The sequence below is a fragment of the Fusarium musae genome, chromosome 6 (assembly GCF_019915245.1).
Source record: "Fusarium musae strain F31 chromosome 6, whole genome shotgun sequence".
In the NCBI taxonomy this organism is placed as follows: domain Eukaryota; kingdom Fungi; phylum Ascomycota; class Sordariomycetes; order Hypocreales; family Nectriaceae; genus Fusarium; species Fusarium musae.
Window position 1 is genome coordinate 3620092 of NC_058392.1, and position 24275 is coordinate 3644366.

General features: G+C 49.2%; 3 protein-coding genes across 3 annotated transcripts; 1 reads left to right on the forward strand and 2 right to left on the reverse strand.

Moving 5' to 3' along the window:
• Positions 1-2919: 2919 nt before the first annotated feature.
• Positions 2920-5142, reverse strand: J7337_008957 (uncharacterized protein; the record flags this gene model as incomplete). The annotated part of the gene is made up of 4 exons (XM_044826561.1): positions 2920-3970; positions 4032-4595; positions 4756-4791; positions 5117-5142. The coding sequence occupies 4 exons, from the start codon at positions 5140-5142 to the stop codon at positions 2920-2922; spliced, it is 1677 nt and encodes a 558-aa protein (XP_044679478.1).
• A 5794-nt stretch (positions 5143-10936) lies between these two features.
• On the reverse strand, positions 10937-12820 carry J7337_008958 (uncharacterized protein; the record flags this gene model as incomplete). The annotated part of the gene is made up of 1 exon (XM_044826562.1): positions 10937-12820. One exon carries the CDS (start codon positions 12818-12820, stop codon positions 10937-10939), a length of 1884 nt encoding a protein of 627 aa, XP_044679479.1.
• A 7903-nt stretch (positions 12821-20723) lies between these two features.
• J7337_008959 (uncharacterized protein) lies at positions 20724-23870 on the forward strand (the record flags this gene model as incomplete). Its single annotated transcript, XM_044826563.1, has 2 exons — positions 20724-21493; positions 21566-23870. 2 exons carry the CDS (start codon positions 20724-20726, stop codon positions 23868-23870), a joined length of 3075 nt encoding a protein of 1024 aa, XP_044679480.1.
• Between the last annotated feature and the right edge of the window lie 405 nt (positions 23871-24275).

Genomic DNA, 24275 nt, shown 5'->3' on the forward strand with positions numbered 1-24275 from the left:
ATATCTCGTCGAGTTGGCCCAATCGCGACGCAGCGCTTCATGCCTGGACATGAAGGTGCCATCCCAAGCCCACGAATCAAGACGTATATAAATTTCAATACCTTTATATCAATCTACGGTATCCTTTTTCGTAGCGAAAGTATTTTAAAGGCCTCAACTTGCTTGTTGCTCTCGTTATCGCCGAGTTACAGTCCAGTCTGCGATACTACGCCGGTCCAAGACGCAAATGCCCAAAATCACAAAATCGCAAACCTAAGAAATACGATGCTAAGATAGCATTTACTGGGTCGCTCAAGCCTCAAATTTCATAAAAGACTATTATCAGATCGATAGAAGCATTATTGGCGTCAATATCGTCGAAAAGCAAACCGACTTTCTGCGATTGCCTACCCTGTTGTTCGCTCTGTTGTTGATTGACCTGGCCAACAGAAGGATGCGTCGCAGCGCTCTAACTCAAGGGAATAGTGAGAAATAAGATTACTGCAAGGATAGCAAACGCTTTCTACACCGGTAGTCCACCCTATTTCGATTGTATTTGCGTTGAAACTGTGATTATCGACGTATTTCGAAGTGACATTTTGGTGCCCGATTCTCAAGACTCAAGGACGTGTCCCAAAGTCACAAATGACATAAACAATACAATATTAAAATACTGACGCGATCATGAGCACCCATAGAGATAGGAAATACATTAATCAGAGCTATACATGTGCTTTTGTAGTCGCAATTGCAGAGTTGCGATTGAGCAATTGACAACTGGTGTTCAGTCGCAAGACCAGGCGCGCATGTTGCAAAGCCACAAATGGCAGAATCCGCAATAGCTGATAGTCCCATCTCAATAAGCAGATTTGATTATTTCCTATATCATCCTTGTTTTAGTTGGAAAAGCGTTAGCGCCGCCATTATCGCCGAGTTTCGTTCCAGCAGCTGGTGATCGCTGACCAGGACACGTCGTCGCAGAGCCTCAGAACTTGAGAATACATTGCTTGATAGCAATGGACCTAATAAGAAAGGCTCTGTCTCGCGCCGAGTGAGTTAATGCAAGGTATAAGTGCGTTGTTGCTGGCAGAAACACTGGGTTAGAACCCCAGAGTCTGCAACAGCTCATTCAAGAAAGCATGGTCACAGAGCGGCATATCACAGAAATAACGAGCCTTAGTGCGAGAAGTCAAGATTATAAGACAATATTTCATGTTTAATTTACTTGTCGAGGCCCGAGAAGCATTATGGGAGCCATTAACGTGGAAATGCAAGCAAATAGTCTGCAACTGTGTACCTAAAAGGGCGGTACTGCACGACGTCATATTGCAGAAACTGTATCTATTGTTGCCGATAGATTAATTTAGGAATATTAATTTATCGGGATTTATCCGAGAATGCTCTATAAAAGCCATGTTGCTGTCAGTATCGCGGACTTACAGTTGAGAATCTGCATGGATCTACCATGCTCGCGACGAAGCAGTCAACGCGAAAAGCCCAAAACAGAAAGAGGCAGAAATTGAAATTCTTAGCAGCCAGATATCGGTCTTCTGAGTCTGAAATTAAATTGTATGTCGTTGCCTGAACGAAAACAGCATTATTGCTGCTAATACGGCTGAGTGACAGCCCCGCGTTCCAAGCCCGTCTATGTATCGATTAAGAGTCGTCCAGCTTCCACAATAATGAATATGATGTAATTAAATGAGGGATACATGGTTAAGGGATACTGATTGAGTAGATCTATGCTCAGAAATGCTCAGTTCCTCGTGGGGATGCCCTGTTGTGATGTCCTCGCTCCCGCTCTGTTCGCTTCAATCGCTACAGGCATGATAACAGCGCACGTCAAGCTGAAGGCCTAGTTCCTTGACTTTCTCATTTAAACAAGTCGGGTGGCCTGTAAGAGAATGTATCCGCAGTCTTACCCCCGATCCAGAGCTGCGTTATCATTCCGTGTCTCAAATGCACAGCGCCGAGTCATTGGTGACATCCTCAACGCTGATGGCTGCGAGGATGTCGATAATGAGATGCACTACAAAAGACTCAACGGATTGCTTAAAATAGAGGGCACTAGACCTCTGCGTAGAGATGCTTGACAACTGGATCGTCCTGCCGTGCTCTCGTCGCGCAACCAGCTGCTCAACCATCAATTGGCAATAAGAAACACCAACATCTGCAAACGACGAGCATAAGACCAATTCTCTTTGCGTGAAATGGTACGGTACTTCGGGTAACTTGTGTCTTCGCATCTGTATCATCAGTTCCGAGTCATGAAGCCGTGTTGTTACTCGACAGCTCAATTGTACTCTCGATACGGAATTCCAATGAAGAGATTCACATCAAGGATACAAACAACGGCTGAGAGACTTAGATAGAGGTTTTGAATCACTATCATAGTTAGATCATGGGCGTCGGGCTACGGTGTTAGCAAACAGCCTCTATTGAACAGGCCATGCTTCAGCTGCACAAGATCAGCGAATGCCGACACTTCAACGGGTCAAATGTGCTATCAATCTCTGAATCCACCCTCTTTTCACGATGAGGCGTTACCAGAACCAAGACCTGGCTCTTCCAAAACCAGCAATGATTTGTACGCTTTCCACCAACTCTTCAGAGTCAGGGACTACTCATCTGATGTCTCAACACCCGAAAGAGCTGAGACATTTGCCTCTTTTACAAGACCTGAAAGAGCTTGTGAATACTTGTCTAGTTTTTTCAAGACTAAAGTATAGTATTGACAATACATAGGCCTCAGTACCATGTGATCTCCCGTACAGACAAATGGATGATGGAGATGCTGTATGTAGATGCGAATGAGATTCTGCATAGATCCTCCGCACTCTGTATATTGAATACAATTCTCTGTATATGAGACGTCCTCCCTTGTCTTGACCCAAATTCTCTATTAAAAACAACCTGTTTTAGGGCCTATGTATACCTTATCTACACCAATGACCATTCGAAGACCATTTTGATTACGAGTCTTGTTCCTTGACCCCTCCTCCCTGTGGCTCGATATACTGCTCCTTGCTCTGATTCGAACCGAGGAGGTAGAATGAAATCGTAGTATAGATCAGCGGGAATGCCGCAGCTAAGGCTTGCTGCGTGATAGCCCCATCTGTCAACAAGGTCTTCCAAATCGTCAATTCCTTTACTTTCCTCCACCAATACGTTGGGGTCTACCGGGACCCCAGGGTGAAAGTCCGACTGCAAAATCGACGTCTTGTTAACCAAGTGCTCAACCGCTTCCCTGAATCTGGGGTCAAAGAAGAACTTATCCGGTGTGACGGGCAACTGATGTGTAGCAGATCCGAAGAGGTCAAGTTCGCAGCATTTATCGAATGCTGGGCCCTCTGCAAGGGCCATGTGAACGCACCGTTGAAAGAGGTCGGTACAAAAGTCGCCATAGGATCCAGCCCACAAAGTAAGAATGAAGGAGCCGGAAGGGATACCCAAGTCTCGCATTGAAAGAGCGTCAATGAGCCATGATTGTAGAGACAAGAGGAATTCGGGCCCATACAGATATCTAGGCTTGTCCCGAGTCATCCATTCCTTCTCTGGTCCCGCCGAGCTATGTATGCAGCCAAAAACACTGACACGGCGCTTCACCTGTAGTCGTGGGTTTTCCTTGTATAAAGGGACCAAACCCGGGGCGTGGAGTGACGACATGTTGACTGATGGCGCGTCTTCAAGCAATGTGATCCTGCGGATCTGTGTTCGCTGCTCAGCAGGCAGCCTGTTGAAAAAAGGTATTGCTGTAGCGGTAGCAGAGAATCTTATCTTATCGCGATAGCGGTAATCAAAATGATCGATCATTCTTATGGGATTATTATATTCGGCACCGTATTGACATCTTTCGGCGTTTTCTGGACGTGGCTTGTAGGGAATATCGCCAAGCTCCTGGTAGAACTCGTCGGAGTATCTCCAAAGTTCGGGGAGCTTCCACACAAAGTCGTGAATATTCAATAGATCCAATGCATGAGCGACATCCTCCCTTTAAGGGATGTCCCAAAGATTGAATTTGAGACCAAGAAACTCTTTCGGATGGTTGGTACTTGCCAATCCAGTGGGGCAAGGTCTTATGTACCTGATCCTCAAATTCCTTTGGGGCCTCTTCAGCAATGAGCCGCAGACAATACGAGAGTGCATCTCGGACATCCCCTGACTGCTGTTGCCATCTATCATGAGAGTCACCTGGCAATTTACCGTATGGGTCCATGAAGTCTTCTTCATGAATATCAGCAAAGCCGAGATAGGCAGAGGGTCCATAGACATTGACCTTGTCGACCTTGAGCCCGAAAAAGAATCCTACCAAGTGGCAGAGGGGAGGTCGCACCCTATCGACAATGTCTTTCCTCGAGCGGGGCCTGCCATCTGCAGGGTTCCTGGTGTTATGGTTTGTCAACTCTGATTCAAACATAGACCTGAATCTCGGAAATTTGGCGTCAATCTGGGCGAATATTGCTGGAGTAATGGACTCGGCGAGATGAAAGGCCAAGTCTTGCTCTATGATGTAGTACGCAGTGGCAACTAGGTTGAAGCAACCGGCCAAGCTGCGCCAGTTATCGCTGGTTGAGAAGCGGATAGTGTTGACCTCCAGGGGAATCGTGGCCGTGTCTCTTGCGATGGAGCGACATGTGTATCGAAGGGAGAGGTCGTAAAGTTAGCTGCCTCAATCACAGCCTCAACCTAACTGCACTCAAGCCAGCTGGAGAGCCCTGGCATCAAGAGTCAGTTACCTGTATAATAGAATGATAAGGAAGCGAAGGACATACTTACTTGCTCTTCAGCTCGTCCAAATCTTCCTCTTGCAACCTACTTCAAACACTAAGACACTTCAAGTCAGCTATCAGTACAGGGGAACAAGGCCGTGATCGCATGCCTACTCCGTCGATCCCTGCAGCCTAACAGATCAGCATCGATGAAGACCATCAGGGACAACAGGCAAAGGCAGTAAAGAAGATACGACTTGGGAAAGGGTACACTTACGCTTCAATCACCCAGGGCACTTCGACTTCTAGGTCAGTCAAAGCCTGAGCACTAAATGCTGCATCGCAAACTCACCAGTAAGTCATCCAACCCGCCTTCCCTTATCATATTGGCCTAGCTTCATCATAAGAAAGCTTACATACATACATACCTTCTGATCGCAGCCGCTAACAACATTACAGCTGGACCGTCACGATGCCTATTGCTGGGAGACCAAAGGTTAGAACTGATAGGATATGGGAACCAACCAAGAAACAGAGGAATACTTACTCAGACGAAGCTTGCAGAGACCCAGCCCCGGCGAGCCTTATCTGACAGAAGACCTTAAAGTGATCCCCGCGATCAAGCAAGCTCTTGCAAACGGTAACCAGGACGATTGCGATAGGCTTCGAGCTATGGCTGCTGAAATCAGACCACGTTGGGGGATCGAAGACGACGACGACCGCGTTACTATAGAATATTCAGTCTAACATTATAAGGTGATATATGCATAGATAAACTTACAGCTGGCCCTCTTTGGCTGTAAGATCCTCCAGCTTGTACGGCCATACCTTCGAAGACAAGCCTCAGATCAGCAGAGGCTTCCTTGAGAATGAGATATAGAGCCTTCAGACTCTCAGATGGGCTCTCAACAGAGGGCAGCTATGGCGGAGGCAGAAGATGTTCCTTGAAGCCCTTGATGTGCTAGATAAGGGTAAACTTATAGATAAAAGAGAGGTAATTAATAATATTCTATTAAGATATATTAGAAGTATAGTAAATAAGCTTATTAAAGTAAAAGTAAAAGTAAAGGTAGAGGTAAAGGTCGAGGTAGAGGCAGAGGTAGAGACGGGGAGGAGGAGGAGGAGGAGGAGGTAATGGCAAAGCAGTGGATATACCTGGAGGAAAAATATATTAAATGTAATATCAGTTACTAATATAAATATGTAGGTAGAGGAGATAAGACTTACTTAGTATAGGTTTTAGGAGCCTAAAGTTAAAGACCTAAAGTCATGACTAATAAGTAAGTTAACTAGGAGGAGAGGGTAAAGGTAAAGGAGGACTTACCATCAGCATGTACAGCGACCGACGGCAGAATTAATCACGCTACACAGCACATAACCAATTCACAATCGTACAGATCCTGATGAATAGCGTGAGCAACATTCAGTCGGAATGGAAGCGAGGGAAACGGTGAAGATACTTACAGTTAAACATCAGTGCACCATCAGTATAAACAGGGGCCTCGTAGTCAGATGAATGACCTGAGTGAGGAACCCTAAAGACTCGAAATGGAATAGATGACGGAGGTATAAACCAAAAAGGGCTATGAATGCAAGGATTGAGTTATGGGTGAACCTGGTCCGGCAACCTCATCGTCTTCCAAGTCTCGTGTGTGGGGGGTCAAGAGCCCCCCGAGTCGACATAGAACATAGAGTCTAGTCGAGCTAATGCAAACTGTTCAAGCACGAAATACATCATGGCCCAGTGAACAGCAACCTTCAGGTTAGTTGTTAGAAGTGTCTCCCATCTGAAATGCTTGACCTTCCGAATCGACAGTAACCTGGCATCACGGAGATCAGGACACTCCATGAACATGTGATAAACTGTCTGGTTACGGTGCCCACATGGACAAGTAGCTTCAGCTCGTACCCTGACGACCGTGTCGGAGCCAGGAAGCTTGACATCCCTCAACACGTGGCACTTGTTCAAGTACCAATTGAGTCCAACACACTCAGACCGCAATTGCATACCAAGTGTAGACTCGGGGCGCGTCATACCTCTGTAGTAAGCTAAACTCTTTCCGCCCCATTCCTCTTTGTATGCGGGAGGCTGATAAGTACTGGTCGCGCTGTCTTTTCGTTCCTTGCGTTTGGCATTCCAGATTCCATTACTTGAATCAGTCGCCTGCCGAATCGCCTGTCGTCGGATGGCTCTGTTGCGGTTGACCGGGTTCCTCCAAGCTTCAAGAACTGTTGTTTTCGGTGGACACTTCCAAGTATCTTGAAACCGCTTTCCGGCTTGCTGGACTAGCACCCGCGCCCCGCGATTGAGGACATCGAAGGCGCTTTCGTTGTAGTCGTGAAACTTCTCATGAAATCGTCCATCTCGTCGTGTTCGGGTAGCTTGTTGAACCAGAAGTCGTGAGGGCGCACCTTCAAAGACTTGGCGCAACAAGACATCGACATGCGGTAAAGGAAAACTTCGATGCTGTCAATAAAACACTCCTTCTGCAGGACACAACGTGGGGTAGCACGCATCGCACCGGACAACAGCATGATGCACTTGTACTGGAGCTTTTGCAGTCGCGCTATCTGGCCAGGAGGTAATGAGCGGTGCAGACCCGGCACACCCGGATTGTGTAGACGCCAGACAAACCATGCTACGCAAGCTTAGGAAATGACAGGCCAAATCTTGCAGATGTAACACTGCCTAGTCTTCTCGAGCGTCATCCCCCAGTTGGCCCCAGATATCCGTCTTTGATACCTCACTGCTGCCTCAACCTTTTCCTCGATATGGGTCAAGTGGTGTTCAAATGACAGCTTGGGATCCAGTATAAGCCCAAGAACCAGAAGCTTCTCCTGCTGAAGACATTCTGGGTTGTTCCTGAGCTCATCGATGTCGGGCAGCAGCGCGCACGGGGGTTCAACCTCTGGCGTGTCAGTCAACCCGACGTCCTTGCGTTTCGGTTCGTCACTCTTCTGCTTAGCGTCACTCACTCCGCGTTGGAAGTGCATCACCAGGGACTTCTCCAGATTGAAGGGCAGATGAGCGTCTTTGGCACACTCCATGATTAGATCGTGGAATACCTGTAAGATGGAACAGTTCCCCTCATAGGAGGGGGAGATAGCCATGATGTAAGTGTCATCTATATAGGCAAAGACGCGAACCTTAACATTTGGCCAATCCAGCTTCTTGATTTCTTTAGCTAGCATTAGAAGCAATGGCGCCGTGTAGAACAAGAAGAGTAGGGGGGATAGCGGGGATCCTTGGGGGATGCTAATGTTGATGAAGAAAGGGTCTGAGACACTCTGGGGTAGTTTGGGAACGATGGAGCGGTTGGGCAAGAAACCGCTTAAATAGCTTGCTGAGACATGATAAGAATGCTATAGGTCGCTAGCTATTTGGATGGCTGTAGGCAGGCTTAGCAGCCTTAGGCATCATCACCGTAACGGCCTTCCTGAAGGCTGCCGCGTGGTAGCCAAGCCTGATGCATGCGTTGAAAGGCTTAGCGATGTGAAGTGATACCAACGTGCGACATAGCTTGAGGGCTTCGTTGGGGACCTTGTCCTCCCCGCAGGCCTTCTTTGACGGGAGCTTCTGGATCTTGGCAATGATCAAAAGCTCCGTCAAGACCAAATCCATTGCGAGCTCCTCCCGATCAGGGCTGAGGTCTGGGAAGGGAACTTCCAAAGGGGCACAGTCGCTCATCGCTGTCCAGGTGAAATGGCGGAGACACTTCTGCTTTTCTTCCTCTGAAGCAAACGTATCTCGGTTATAGACAAGTGCAGGCATATTGATGACATTTCGAGGCTGGCATTGCGCCTTGCCTATCGAAGTCGCCATCCAGAGTGCCTTAATGCCAATACTTTTGCAATAAACCTTTTGGTCGTAGCGTTACATATGTTTGGCGTGGTCATCTAGTCAAATATCGGGGCCCGTGGGAGTTGAGAGGCACTCAGTTGAAAGGATGTTCCGCAGGCGAGGATCTAGCAGGTGTTGTTGCGGAGGGGGACTTGCAAGACAGCTGTCGACATGCTTCTGTACAGCCTCATAAATAATCTGGATGAGTGTTGATGCAAAGGCATCCACGTCTTGACAATAGACCAGTGGCATGTCATCGAGTTGACAAAGACCCATCGCGACAGCTTCGAGGAAAGCTCTGCTGTTGACACGGTTCCAGAGCTGGATCCTACTGTCATCTCGACTACACCTCAGGTCCAGGATTGTACTTATAGGGCGGCGATCGCTCGGCTTCCAAGGGTTGTCTTGAAAGACTCCCCAATGCTTGACTTGAGGAAGCAAGGCAGGGCTGATGAAGGTGAGGTCGATGCATGAGGCTGTGGAATGGTCATTGCCACTACCTCTAGTGCAAGTAACAGTGCCCGGCTTGGTCAAGAGCGCCATATTCGCCTTGATGATCATCCTTGAGGGCTTTGGCAGCTGGAGTATAATTGGTCGATTTGTATAAAGCCCCCGCCCCCGCCCCCCACCCCCCCCCCAATAAAGAGAGATGAAGATTGAAGTCGCCGACCACGATGCTGAGTGTATCACGCGTGGTGTCCTTGACGAGTTCCTTGACATTTATATGTCTCTTGGGTCGACCGTCCTTCGCGGGCCGATTCACATTGTAGACATTATGGATGGCAATCTGCCCCTGTTGAGTCTGGAGAAAAAGCGTCGCAGCCATCTCTTGATTGACACCACTTGATACTCCACATGCCAAAAGTCTCTGGGAATGGAGCGATGAATAAAAAGAAGATTCGGCCGTATTTGACGGTTGTGAATGCTCCAGGGTTCGCGACGACTTGTTCTTGTTGACTTTGCCGCTCCGCCGATTGTTGTCGGTTCGGTTGGGACAAGAGGCCTGACAGGGTTCATCTCGAGGTAATAGTTCAGACTGGGTCGCCAAATGGTTCAAGCTGACGAATCACAGCCGCAAATGATGTCGGCAGAGCCAGCATTTGGGCCTGCCGACGTCCCATGTGGAGTGACCGAAAGCGTTACGAGACAGACAGTGATGCGGATGTAAGCAACAGTGCTGGTCTACAGTGTTTACCGGAGCAAATTTAGAGGCTGTTGAAGACAAGAGTGAATGGGCAAATGTATCAGTTGACGACTTACTTAATTACCAATTTAGTCTTTATCACTTCCATCAACAACTGGCCAGTATTCAACGGGAGCTTATGAGCACTTCATCTGAACCGGGGCAAAATTCAGCATGCCAGGACACTGGACACTTCGTTCTTGTGTCGGAGACCTCGACACCCAGATGAGGACAAATTGCTGAAACACGAAGCCCAATTGTTAACCCCGAAAATGGCTACGTGATGGTCAAAATTCACCATGAATAGGATTCCCGTCAAAAGCTGAAGACGCATACCTCGATTGAGCTCGCGCAGGTAGTCCAACCCTAACACGGACCCTGGACAAAAGTCGACGCCACAAGAAGGTCAACCGAAACCAAAGTTACAGAATCACATCGTTTGCTGACTGGGACAATGAAGATCACATTCCCTAAGAAGCTGGAAAATATGATTCAACTTGCGAATGGCTGCTCCACGCTCCCTTTCATTACATAGCCGACCTCGCCGCTCACTGAAAGATGGGCTACGTCTATGACATGAAAAAATTTCTCCAAGATGAACCCCGTTGACCTGGCTTCAAGGGAAAGATTGCACACCCCAGCCACTTTGCCAACGACTGCAACGCGCTAAGACACCGCGTTGCGGCATTTGCAGAACATCATCAGCCATTCAATTGCGACGTCCAAAAAAACTTCAAGAGCAGTAAATGTGGAGGAGCCACTAGGCGTGGGATCCATGTTTAACTCTGAGCCAGCTACTAAGTATGTCTATAATTATATAAGTGACTTACTGTGGCTACTTTCCTTGTCTAGAAGGGCTACCCGTTGGTGCGAGCCGGGGTGGGAGACCAACGGGTAGTTATCTTCACAGTCCCTTAAGTGCTGCGTGATATACATGCTAAAGCCAGACTGTCCTCCTTATGCCGAATAAGAGGCTTGGTGATATTGCGACAGCCGGGAAACTATGAAGGGGTCTTTCTCAATACAGTATGGTCGATAACGGCCTTAGACACGAGACACATGAAGACGAGGTTTGTCGCGGAATGGAAGCGCCGGTAGGGAACCGTTGGGTGTATATATGTCACATTAAGTTGTCTACAACCTACCTGTGATGTACTGTACCGCAGAAAGCCTCGCGCGGCAATATACAAAAGTTACTACGAAAAACCTACCTATATTCCTCCGTCAAGCGTCTCGGTTACAGGATTGCAGATTGATTACAGCATTCCCCTCATCAGTCTGAAACTCGAAAATATCATCCAACCTGTCATAATTCTGCTCTGGGGGCCTTTCTTCGGCGAATGAGAGCGAGCCATCTCGTAGTCGTAGACGCCATCGCGAGATCCAGTTGGAGCCGTGGATGTGCTCGGTCTGTCTTGCCAAGGCCTGCGCATCTAACGCGACGCCAGTATTGAAGTCGGCAGACAAGACGCCAGAGGTCCGGTTCACTAGCTCATCAATAGCTTCCAGGTCTTCGCCATGCATTATCATCATGGGAATGTCGCTACTGCTCCTTTCGTCATGAATGAATGCCCCGCGCTCAAGCTTCAGGTTGTATGATCGACACCATGCGACATCTCGATGGACTATTCGCTGGAGGAGGTCTGTACAGAAGTCCTGGCGTGAGCCTGCCTCGAGATGGAGAGTGAAAGACTTGGCAGGGATTCCTACGTCTTTCATGACGAGCGCGTCCTTAATCCAGTAGCCAATGTCGCGAGAAAGGGAAAACAAGGGTGCCACTGTTATTCTCTCACCACGTTGCAAATGCTGTACCAGAAAGTTAGGCGAACCCGAGACTCCTATAACGCAATCCAGCATGCTAACGCGACGGACAATCTGTAGCGGGGGGTTTTCTTTGACGAGAGTAGCGAGACCGCGGGCGTGGGTATGCGGATCGTTCACTGAATCAAAGTCTTCGTGCAATACGAGATGCTTTAACCCAGTGCGTTGGCCTGGAATGCGTTTCAGGAAGCGGATGGCACTAGCGGTGGCTGAGAATCGAATCTTTTCTCGGCAATGAAGACCAGAGGGAACCTGCATGTCGCCTTCATTGTCTTCATAGTCTTCATCGTCCTGGTCATCCTGGTCATCCTGGTCGTCGTCGCTGACATAATCGCTGTCAAACTCGTCGCCAGGGTATTCTCCCAAATCGTCTACAGCCGGGGGAGGGGGCGGGTAATGCCACTTGTCTGGAAACTCCCAAATCCCAGCAATATCCAAGAGTCTAATAGCATTCTTCACCTCCCTCTCGGATGGAATAGCCCAGTTATCGAACCGAAGATTTAAGAAGTCTTGGACTATGTCTGGTCCAGTCCAGTGCGGAAAGATGGCGCGAAGGTGAGTCGCGAACTGGGCCGGCTTTTTGTCTGCAATCAGCCGTAAGCAATAAGACAGAGCATCTTGAACCTCCGATTCTACGCCGAACCAAGTGTTTGATGGATGGCCCCTGTTATTCTGGTCACGATGAATGCTTGCGAAGCTACTATAACCGATATTTGTCCACTTTAGAGCCGCATTGACGTGAGCAAGGATGTCTTGAACCACGACACAGCAGTGACGGCCCCTCCAGTGTTCGATGCGTGCTCGCTTAGCACCAGATGCAGATTCGATAGCCATCACTCGGCTGAGATTGGTACTATTCTCATCCAAATAACGAAGCCGATGATCTCTCGACAGGGCCTCGAGTTGGTTCGCAACTTCGGGATACTTCAGAGCGAACTGTCCATACATCTCGGTAGTCATGACCTCTGCTAAATGAAGGACCAAGTCAGCCTGCAAGTGGCGATAGTACGTGGTAACAACATTGAAGCAGCCAGCTAGACTTCGCCAATCCTCGCGATATATTGTCGAGAAGGTAACCGCGTTGAGGGATAACGGGAGACCCCTGGTTTCGTCGGCGATGGTACGGCAGGTGAGCATGAGGGCGAGGTCAATCGGCTGATCGTCACTCGTCTTGAGCTTGTCGGATTTCGCGTCGTAAACGTATCCGCCGTCGAGTTGGAAGTAGTCGCGATAGATGTGAAGTCGCAGTTCCGATGGGAGACGGAGGAAGCAGCGTTTGGTCGACATGGTGTTATCCGAACTGAAATGGCAGAGACAAGTTCTTGGGTTTCGTGAGAGTGAAAGCGTCGGGAGCATAAAGTGGAGGGAGCCGCGGGGGTTTTATAGGGCATTCATTGCGCGAGTTAGAGTTCTAGCAACGGAGCAAAGTCCACGTCACCGCCGAACCTTGAAGGATTGAAGCCATCAGCGACAAATTTTATCCATGCACTGTCGCTTGAGATGCTTCAAGGCTGATGAATTTGTTATTCATCCTTTTGTATCCCCCTTCATCCATCCATATGTCAGCCTTCCTCCATCTTCGCCCTCCTTCCCCCTTCCCCCCCGCCATTCCACCATTCCACCAACCTCCCTACATACGAGTTTGTGGGCACAGCACGCCTTATTTTATAGCCTTGACCCAGTAACGACCAATAAATGGGACCCAGATATTCCAATAACAGCCACAAAAGTATCAACCATAAAGTCTCTGGCCAGACTGAAATCTCAATAAACTTAATCAATAAGGTTACCTTTAGGCTGCAGCATCTCAAGCAACTCTAATCAAGATGAACACGTCGCCTGACCAGCTGAAGAGCTACAAAAAAGCTCTTCAAGGCAATCTACGTATCAGCGAGTGTCATGCGAAAGCGAGGAGAGTAAGTGTACTTACCGACTGACAGGGTCTGCGACTCCCCCACAACCTTGACCTTTCCTAATCCATCCATCGCTTAATAAAGCTGCAAAATTAGGAATCAGCCTTTGACCTCTCCGATGATAACATGATAGCTTACATACTCGTCGCGACAATTGCAAAATCATCAAGGAACCAACCAAGCCTGGGCTTTAGAAGTTAGATTGACTGGCACCTCAAGAATATGGCAACCGCTTACTCATCTGCAAGTTCTCCACCCCGACTACTTCTCCACGAGGTTAGCATCCGACCTTGAATTTGTGAGCGTAATGACATACCATTGGATCAATACCGCTGACCTCAATCATAGTCAGGATGTCGAACCCGAACGGCCCGCAACCTCAAACCGCTATTCAGACGGCACCCATTAGTGACCACACGAAAAATATAAATCGGAGGCCCATAAAATACTTACTCAACCGACTAAGCATACAATCCTCGCCCCCGCCCGGCTATAGCCAAGAGATCAGCAATGATAACATTGCAGACCTTATCCAAGGTATGACCCCGAGGGCTAGAACACGGGTGCAGAAGCTAGCAAGGAAGGCATCTGCAATCAGCCGTAATGGTCAGACAGATAAGCAGTTGCTCACTAAATAAGCAGTTATATTAGTTCTAAGAAGTTTCAGTATCAGAGGATAACTTACGCCTAATCAGATTTGAGTATAAGATGCTCTGTCGCTTAGACCCCGATTCCAACGCCATCCAAAGTTGGTACCAAAGTGAGATGCTGCTCCTGAGCATCAAGCAGCGGTATGCTGATACCTCAGGCCCAATAACAGATCATTGGATCGATGAACTAAGGACCCTGGAGCAGCAGTGTTAGTCAAGTTGCTGGCTGAACGAACTAATAGTACTTACTATCACAGCCCCTGGATCATGACGATCATCGATCTCGCGAGCGTGATCCTCACGAACCTGGAGGTGCGCTAAATGAAACTGTCAGTAATAAGTTCGATTAAACAGGATAACTCGTATAAAACACAATTAGTCTATCAATAGACTACACCAAAGACTACAAGCGGGCAATTAGCCGCAAGCAGTAAGCTCAGGCTTATGGTGGAGAAGGAGGCAGAAGACCAGCTTTATTTGGCAGGGGCAGAACCTTACGGACCTTTCCATGAGTGGCGTTTGGAGTTCTAAGGATTCCAGTGCGATCAGTTAAAGTAACCCTGAAATGCTTAGGGACATGGGGACATACCGTGCGCGATGGAATCGCCTGGAAAATTCTGTCAAAGTTAATTGCTGCCCGGAACAATCAGCCACCGAATCAATGATCAGGCATGGGATGAAGCAGTGGATGTGCTTACTGTGGGATGAAAAATTCGGTGCGCTGCCAAACATTAGCTCGAATGAACACTGGTGCTGGAAGCCTGGCCTCTGGGGGCAAGAAAACATGAGACTTTAGAAGAGGGCGCCAAAATAAGCTCAGTGAAGACTTCCCTAAACTTAGACTAAATTACCTAACTCTTTTCATCACTGAGGATAAAGGTCTCAAGTTTTCTTGCCTCCCCTAAGGTAGTCTGGGGGCGCGTGCCCGGAGCGGGGGGCCTACGTACCAAGAAAGAGTTTTATCCGAAAGTCAAAAGAGCCCTGAATGCGATAAGCAGGACGGCGGTATCAGTAAGTTCCAATGGCGCAAGATGCAGAATGGCGAAAGAAAAGGATACTTACCTTCGGCGGGCAAACGAAGCCGTAGTCAATTGAACAGAATTCGCCTGACTAAGCACATTCGCCCCGTGAAATGATGACTGACTGGAGATGAGTGTCAGAAGGATCCGACTGAACTGGGGGAGGGGAGCTTACTGCCAAGGCAACAAACAGTAGTATCAACAGTGATTCAACAAAGGCTAGTCTGCAATGAATGCAGATAAAGCCTTCAAAGTGGTTACTAAATTAGAGAAGGATCTGAGTCCGGAGCTCCGGGTTGCGGAGTAAGGGAGACGTCAACAAAACTTGGACACGGTCCAGTTCATCGGTCCCAGTCGCTTCTGTAATTAGTTAATTCCGCAAGGTGAAGCTTCAGTGTTATCGCTGGCGAATTGAGAGTCCTCACGAGGGAACTCAAACTGTGCCAGCTTAAAATGGGTGATAGCCCAGTCAGCAGCAACAGCGCCGTGCGATGTCAGTAGCTGCCTAAAGTCCAACTTCCCGACCTTGTCCTCCAATTGACGCCGCGCGAGGCGGAGATCGGGGCATTCAATGAACATATGGAAGACAGTCTGTCTCACATGCCCGCAAGGACACGTAGCAGCGATGGACTCTAGAGCCTCTGAAGACTCAGCTGAGCCTGTACCTGGAGCTTGCGAATGCGCTTGGGGGGATTGGCGCTTCCCGCCAATTCCGCTGAGGAAATAGTTCAAGCCAATGAACTCGGTGCGACACTGGAGAAGCATTGTGCTTTGGCCACGAGATAGACCGTTGTAGTAACGGAGACTCTCGGGACCCCATGCCTCCTCTAAGGCCAGGGGATGATGTTGTTTCGGGTGTCGGGCAGCTCGCTGCCGCCGGTAGTTGTCCCAGACCTCTGAGCTCCACCGAGTGGCATGCTTTTGAGCCAGACGGTTGATGACAGCGCTCCGCTTCTCCTTGTTGCGCCAAATGGCGAAGAATTTCTTGTCGCTGCCATTTTTCTTCTTGGTTATTTCGTTTTTCGCTTGATTTGCCCAGTTCCGTGCCTGGAAATTAAGTATAGAGTATGCAGTGGGGTACGAAGCTGCTGAAGATGACCGAATAAAGACGTCCTCGATTTGGTGTTGATTTGACGACTTTGTGGTGATCTTCAGCTTCTTAGCCCGTGCAGCTAGCATGGTGCGACGGAGGAAAACGCGAACGCTCTCGATGTGGAGCTCTTTCTCTAGAACCCGCTGGGAGGTATTGCCGAGGGCGCCGGAAACCTGTTTCAGACACTCGTACTGAAGCATTTCCAGGCGGTGGATCTGCTCGCGCTTGAGCGACCATCGGAGCGATATGCCGGGGCTGTGAATGAACCAAGCCGCGCAGCCGTAAGCGATGTTGGACCTGATTTTACCAATAAAAAACTTTCTCGCGGCCTGGACCGTCATTCCCCAGACTGATCCGAGTATCTTCTGCAGATATTTGAGCGACTTTTCCACCTTTTCCTCAATGTCGGTGATATGATGCTCCCATGTGAGGCCTGGGTCGAGTACGAGACCCAGAACTTTGACCTTCTCCTTCAAACATGAAATGTTGTCCTTGAGGCCTTGGATGTTTGGCAGTAACTTGCAATCGGGATCGGTGTCGATTGGGCATTTAAAGTGCATGACACTGTACTTCTGTGGCGAAAACTTCATACCAACTTCCGTAGCCCATTCCATGATGCTTTCGTGGGCGACCTCAAGTCCTTGACAATTCAAATTGTAGGAGTTCGAGACAGCGACAAGATAGGTGTCGTCTACGTAGGCAAAGGTATGAACTGTAACGCCCTTGACACCGTACTTGTTGATGCGGGCCATAAGCGGTGCAGTAAAGAAAAGGAAAAGTAGTGGTGAAAGTGGTGATCCCTGGGGGATCCCGATGTTGACAAAGAAGACTTTGGACATGCTTCGTGGGAGCTTGAGGGAAGTTTGGCGTTTGGATAGGAAGCATTGAATGAGAAGGATATACCACTTAGGTAGGCCTGCGTCAGCAAGAATCTGCAGGAGCTTCTGTCGGTCAACATTGTCGTAAGCAGCGGATATGTCAAGGCCCATGAGTGTGACCTTCCTCAGCATCCTCCACCAGTGTCGCCTTGTTTGCCTGTTTGGCTTCCCCGACCAAGCTTCATAGACAACCTTCAGGATGTCTTGAACGGCGTCGGTAGTTGACATTCCGGGCGCGCCATACTGTGTTTTAGGTAGAAGAGAGTGTGTGGTAGCAGCTTCCTTGAGTCGATCGGCCGCGATTCTCTCCAGGAGCTTGCCGAACGATGGAAGAAGAGCGATGGGTCTCCAGCTCTTGGGGGTGTTGTAGGAATCCTTGCCAGCCTTGGGAAGCACAACAGTGATAGCGAGTCGAAACATGGGAGGGATGATTGAGAATTCGAAGCAAGCGCTGAAGAACCGAGTAATGAAAGGAACGAGCTGTTCACGAGCGAGCTTGATGGCCTCATTTCCAATCATGTCCGTCCCCGCAGCCTTACCGCTTGGTAAAGCCCGGATGTACTTGTCGATTTCGTCCTCGGTTATTGTTTGTCGCATCGCCAGTCGCGGTATGTCTGGATCCCACTTGGGGAATTGAAGCTCCGGTGCGAATGTATCTGAAGTGTCAGACCAAAGGTTATTCTTCATGCAGGTCTGCTTCTCCTCTTCACTCGAGTACGTGACGTTGCCCGTATCCTTCGTCAACGGTTGCATATTCGGCGCAGTCTTTGGTTGTGCCCTCCGTACGGCTCGTTTCAGTATACTCCAAACTCCATTTGTGCGTTTACTTGTCTTGAATAGGGAGCGGCGGTATCGGCTGCCTGCCTTCATCTTGACTCTGAAGTCCTCGTTCCGCTTCTTTTTACGCTCGGTAGCGCTCAACCCCGGGCGGGTCTCGGCGATCGTGGTCGCTTCGTTCTCTAAAGTCGCTCGCTTGCTAGGATCCATAGGTCGACCGGTCGGTAGGGGCGGGTTCATGAGTTCGGTAGGTATGTGGTTATCCATAGCGTCCTGGACGTGGCGAAGGAACTGTTCGCCCAGTTCCTCTAACTTGTCAGCTACATCCTCTCGACCTCGTAGTGACTCGAAGTCGAATGTGTTGAAAGATGCCATCTTGTCTTGGATCTCTGCTTGGTAACCCCCCACAGCGGCCTTTCTGTACTTGTAGCGGAGAGAATTGTCGAGCGGGGGTTGGATGTCAAGAACTGTGCGAATTGGGAAATGGTCAGATTCGTCCCAGCAGAGATTTTTGTCGACCCCCCAACTCAAGCACCGAGCTGCAATGGTCTGACTGGCGTATGTCAAGTCAATACAAGACTTCAATGGTCCGCGAGAATAGGTGCGGGTGCCACTTTCAGTGAGAAGCTTCATGCCCGCTCCCGCCATCCCCTCCACGAGTGCCTTGGCCTTTGGACATGTTCGACCGGGGCCCAGAAGGGCACCAGCCCATAGAATGTGGTGGAGGTTGAAGTCGCCGACCATAAGCTGGAGGTCAGAAGCGCGTGCTCGACGAACCAGGGGATCAATAGTGATTTTCTCCTCATCGGTGTTGGGGTTGTGAACATTGTGAATAGATATCTCGCCCAAAGTGGTTCTCAGGTAGAGGGTGGCGGCAAAACCCTTATTGGCGTCTTCGTGGAATTCGACGCGCCAGGCATCTAGTGGAATGGACTTGTGAACGCAAAAGAGGACTCTGGACAAAGTAAATGCTTTGTGGGGTGGCTTTTCGTCTTCTTTGACTTTTTCGTGCAGTGCTTTGAGTAATCGCTTCGTCTTCTGCTTGGCCATCTTACGAATAAGCTTCTTGTCGTTGGGGTTATCACCTTCGACAAGCGGTCTGTCTGAGTCAATGACCAAATGGTAGCCGAAACTGCTCGCCCAGGCGACTTCTTTGGTTGGATCGCTGAGAGCCAATATATGCGCACCGGGGCCATTGAGTCCGCAGTGTTCAGCACTCATGATCTGGCGAAATCTCATCCCCGACTGCATCAAATTTGCTTGCACAATGCGCAATTCACCATCCCAGTCGATGGGTTTTTGATCAGGCCCCCCTGATCCTCTGGGCTTTCCCAGACTCTTGGTCTTGTTTCTGCTCTTATTTTTCCCGCCGCCTCGGCCTTGTCGATGATAAGCCATGGTGAAAGATCAAATAAGGGACAGAAGTGGGAGCAAAGGGTACGAGGGACGGCTGCCCTTTGGAGGGCTTCTGGGAGGGCAGCCGTCCTGGAGGTATTGAGGTGGGGGAGAAAACGAAGAATACAATGAGAGTACGCTTTCTACGTAGCGATAGAAACAGCACTGAGAGCTTCAAAGGGTAGAAGCGAAATAATACAGAATAAAAAGATTGTAAAGAGAGACTGCAATTACTTCTGTTGCTGAATCGCGAAAGCTCAGGTAGTGAAATGATATGGAGCGGGCAAACAGTAGCACAAGATAAGGTACTCTCCACTATGAGTTGACCGCTATCAGCAGTCAAAGGTAAGTCACAGGATGGACAGTCTGTGGAGGGCCTTCTGTCTGTACAGTTGCCTCTCTAAGGTACCTACTAATTGCCTAACTTAGGTACTTCGGTAGGTACGACAGAGAGAGCTGGACAAGACCCGACATCTCCGGGCTGGGCTCCATGCCAGAGAGGGGGGGGGTACTGGTGGAGCCTAAATTTATACATCACAGCACGAGGCGGGCCTGTAATTTATTGGCGCCTTTCATCCACTGCCAGGGGTTCTGGTGAAGGCACGATAAAAGGCAATGGGGTCGACGTACAGATGATTCAACGTAGGTGTCTTACTTGACATTGACGGGATTATTTGTGCAATATCACTCATTGTCCTGTCTCACCGAACAGGTTTGCTATCAAATGGGAGCAAGAGATCCTTGACTCTGGAATAGGCTGCGAAACAAGTAGGTGCCTTACCCTCCCCAAAGGGGCTCTAAACTTCGCCTAACTTGCCTGAATTATGCAACAACCCGCAATCAAGGGGCCAAAACTTTATTGATTTACTGTGCTTGTCATTGAAGTGACTTCCCTCTGAATCTCGGCTTTCCAAATTTGGACGCACATGGATTTCCTTGTCTAGGTAGCTCGCATCGGCCCCGTAATAAGCTCGCATCTGTTCAGGGGCAGCACAAGGTCATGTCCTTGACTATCCGAATAGCTCCGGCTAATTCTTGGAGCCTGAACGTTCGCTATTTTCACACCATAACACGAAATAGAGCGGAAAAGAATACGCCGCTAGAAATCGTGGTGAAATTTCTTGCGGCAGATTCCGGAGATTGACATGGAGATGAACCTTGTTGCTGCGCGCACGTTAGAACGTTGCCAATAGAGACGTGTAAGGTGAGATGGTGCGTATAATCATGCGAGTAACGAGTAGATACTTTGGCAAAAGAGGACCTTTCTAGCTTGGAGATTTTATGACAATAATTATAGAGACTGTCTTCCTCTACTCGCTAAGTATCTCCATGGTTTGTTACTCTGTCTTCTTTTATAACGTTTTTTTTTTTTTTTTTTTTTTTTTTTTTTTTTTTTTTTTTTGGTCTCTTGACGGGACAAGTCTGATTGTCTTATCTACTACACGGCACTTTTGACGCTTTCGCAATGGGCGATGTTGCTGGGGGACCGAGCCCTTCGAATGGCAATCGACATTGTTGCCAAAACGGTCAAAAGAACCTCCAGCAGGTTGAACAAGTCATGGCAAAACTCTCCGACGAGCTGAACGCTTTGAAAGATGAGGTACGAGACCTTTGCCGTTATATGACCACTACAGCACCTTCGGATGCAATTCTGGACATCAAGACGCAGCTCCAAGAACTTCTCAATCGAAGTCCTTCACTTCCTGATGAGCTTCTTCCTGGCGACAATCCAACACTCAGATATATTCTGGCAGAGGATTCAGATGTGAGACTCATCGAGGATCAAGGCCTGACCAATTCCAAGATTTGTGAACGTCTGCGCAAACTCCCAGGTAGTCACTGGCAAAGCATTTCTGCTGCAACGCTGCTGAAGCCAAAGGTGGCCAATCGCAACAGCAACCTCCGCCCATGTATTTTGATTGACGTCAAATCATGGGAGTCTGACGATGCAATCCGGAAACAGTCTGCCGCGATAGGCAAAGAATTCAGTTTCTCGACTAACTGTTGGCTCATCGAGCCTCGATACACCGTCGAGGTCCGAGACATCGCTACTGACCTCTTCATCAAGAAGAACTATAGCCTGAAGCAAATCGCTAGGCAAATGCGGTTCGGAGAGCTTCCCGTCACCGCGAGGGTTTCATACGATAGACTCCTTCTGGACACTTCAGACCTTAGTGTTGCCCTGCACCTCTCTAGAGAACCCATCGCCATCATGGGAAGGCAATATGATTGCATGTAAGGTTTCTTTTCAAAAGCCTACTGTAACTGACCGCGACCAATGGAACCACTAACCAGAAATCATTCCAGACCTTTCCCCGCCCAAGGCACTCCGCTATTCTGTTACAACTGCTGGTTCCCCGATCACTTCCAAGAAGCCTGCCAATACGAAAGCGTGCGATGCGGTCGTTGTTCCGAGGCCCATCACACCAAAAACTGTTCTTCACAAAAGCAAAAATGCTGTCTCTGCGGCGGCGATCATCCAACATGGGACTCGAGATGCACAGACATACGATCGATCAGACAGCATGACAGCTCCTCCAAGTTCCGAAAGGCCGGGCCCCACTGGGCTAGCTTACTGCGCAACACAGGCACCAATGACTCCGCAAACAAGGAAACACCAAATGGAACTAAACAAGCAACAAACAGCAAGAAAGCGAAGTCTTCCCCATCCATTAAGCAGGCCTCCAAGGCAAAGGCTCCAGCACCAGTAAATCCCTCTCCATCCGAGGAAACAACAACGAAGAAACGAGGCAGGCCGCCCAAGTCTGCAGAGATTGATCCAAAACAAACTACCCTCAATTTCGGAACTCGAATCGCAAGCCTCCCAGCCGACAAGCCCGTCAGCGAACATGAACATACTGATGATGATTCGGATGCGTATATGGAAGAAGTGCCTCTTGGGTCTCCACAGGAAACATCGCTCGAGGAGGATGTTGAGATGGCAGACACCAGCCTTGCACCAATTCCAGTAGAGATCCGCGACGACCCTGATCAGCAGATCCAAGTCCATATGGCCGAGGACAGGGGAGATCCTTCTCTTCCTGTAGATCTCATCCATGTTGAACTTGGCGTCATCGACCGTTCTTTTAATAAGCCCGTGCCCGAGGCACCTGTACCCAAGACGGCCACGCCTAAGGCCAGCGCCTCGAATGCCCTTGCAGTAAAGCCTACTACTGCTCCGAAAGCGGCCGCCCCGAAGGCCCTGGCTCCGACGACTCCCGCTTCGAACGGACGTGAAGTAAGGCCTGCCGACCCAAAGAAGAACGCGCCAAAGGCTGTTCCGCAGGAACCTTCCCCGTCGGCTGCCGTTAAGATTGCGAGCGACGATGGCGGCGATGTCAACGACGATAACAAGAACAAGAATAAAAACAACAAGAACAAGAACAAGAATAAGGAGCAGGACAAGAATGGCGAGGATCACAACGGGAATGTCACGAGTGGGAACCCGTCAGTTGGGAATGCCGGGGATCCTATCGATGTGGAGGAGAAACAAGTCGAGACCACAGGCGAAGATAAGGGCGTCGGCTGCATTTCCAAAGCACTGGAGGAAGAGAAACTTGGGGATGAGGCGAAGCGCTCTGATGAAGCAGTACCTTGTGCGCAGCCTGGTCCGAAGCCTGGTAATGCGAACCGCGGGATGAGTAAGAATCAGCGAAAAAAGGAAAGGGCAAGACGACGCGCAGCGGCTAAACTAGCCAAAATATCCTTATCCCTCCCATCCCCAGCATCTTCTCTCCAGAAAACTCGGTCTGTGGTTTCTAGCGAGACGTCCCCTCTCCATCAGACAGTGGCGGCGACAGATACTGCTGCTATTGACCATGCTGCGACGGACGCTCCTACGAATGGCACTGTTGTGAGCGATTCTGCTGTGATGAGTACTTTACCTGAGGAACGCCATGAATTATATCCTTTGCCCCAGGCGTTGCCTGCTACTGACACTCCCGATCAGAACACCGTACTTAGGGGTTCTAGCGAGGCGCCCTCTCTGCCTTTAGCCCCGCATTTAACGCATTCTGCTGCAACGAATACTGCTACCCACGACACTGCACCAACCGATACTACCGCGACAGATACTTGCGCGACCGGTACCATTACAGCCGACACCACTGCATCGACCGATACTGCATCAACCGATACTGCATCAACTGACACTATATTGACCGACACTGTATCGACCAACACTGCCGCGACCGATCCCACTGCAACGAATACTACTACGACCTACAGTGATGCGATCGAGACTACCCCCATAGCAGATGCTCCCACGTCAGGTGCTCCTCATAAGGACACTCTAACAGAGGATTCTAGCGAACAACCCCCTCTCCCTTCACAATACTCTGCCAGTCCTGATATACCTAGGCCCTCTGTTGAGACTCAGATCTTCGAGGGGCTCAGCAAGCAAGCAAGTGGTATTGAAGACGCAGAGAATGGCGCAGAAGCAAGTAAAAGGGAGGGTTCCCCGTCGTTACCAGAAAGCCAACCTAAGAAAAAGCAGCGTTCGCGAGGCGCTAATAGGGATAAGGATACGGAGGACGATGTCGATCATGGAGAACCAGATACAGTGAAGGAACGGCAACCCGCAGTAGCTGGAAGCGAGGTCTCTAGTTTTTAGCGGTTTACATTTCGTGCTTCTTCTTGCTGTAGATTATTTATCGTCTCATGTCAGCATCAACAGGAGAAGGTAATATACACGATCCAGCCAATTGACTCAATGGCAGACATTTGCTACTTCTCACGCCTGATTGCTCACTGCAATGTTTTCATTTAAATAAATCTCATTTTACCTGATTACTGACTTCTTTACCCTCACTTATCTCCCTACCTATCTGTATATTGGCCGGCCAGACGACTTTACCTCAGCCTCCAGATGCCGTTTGCACCAACACATCCATGCCGGCTAATTGGCCCATCATCACCTATTCTAGCTTATTCCATTCCGAGGCATGATCAAGACTACACAAGCGATTTCGCCATGCCAAATTGATGCGATACTTTACTAGTCATCATTTCTTCGGCA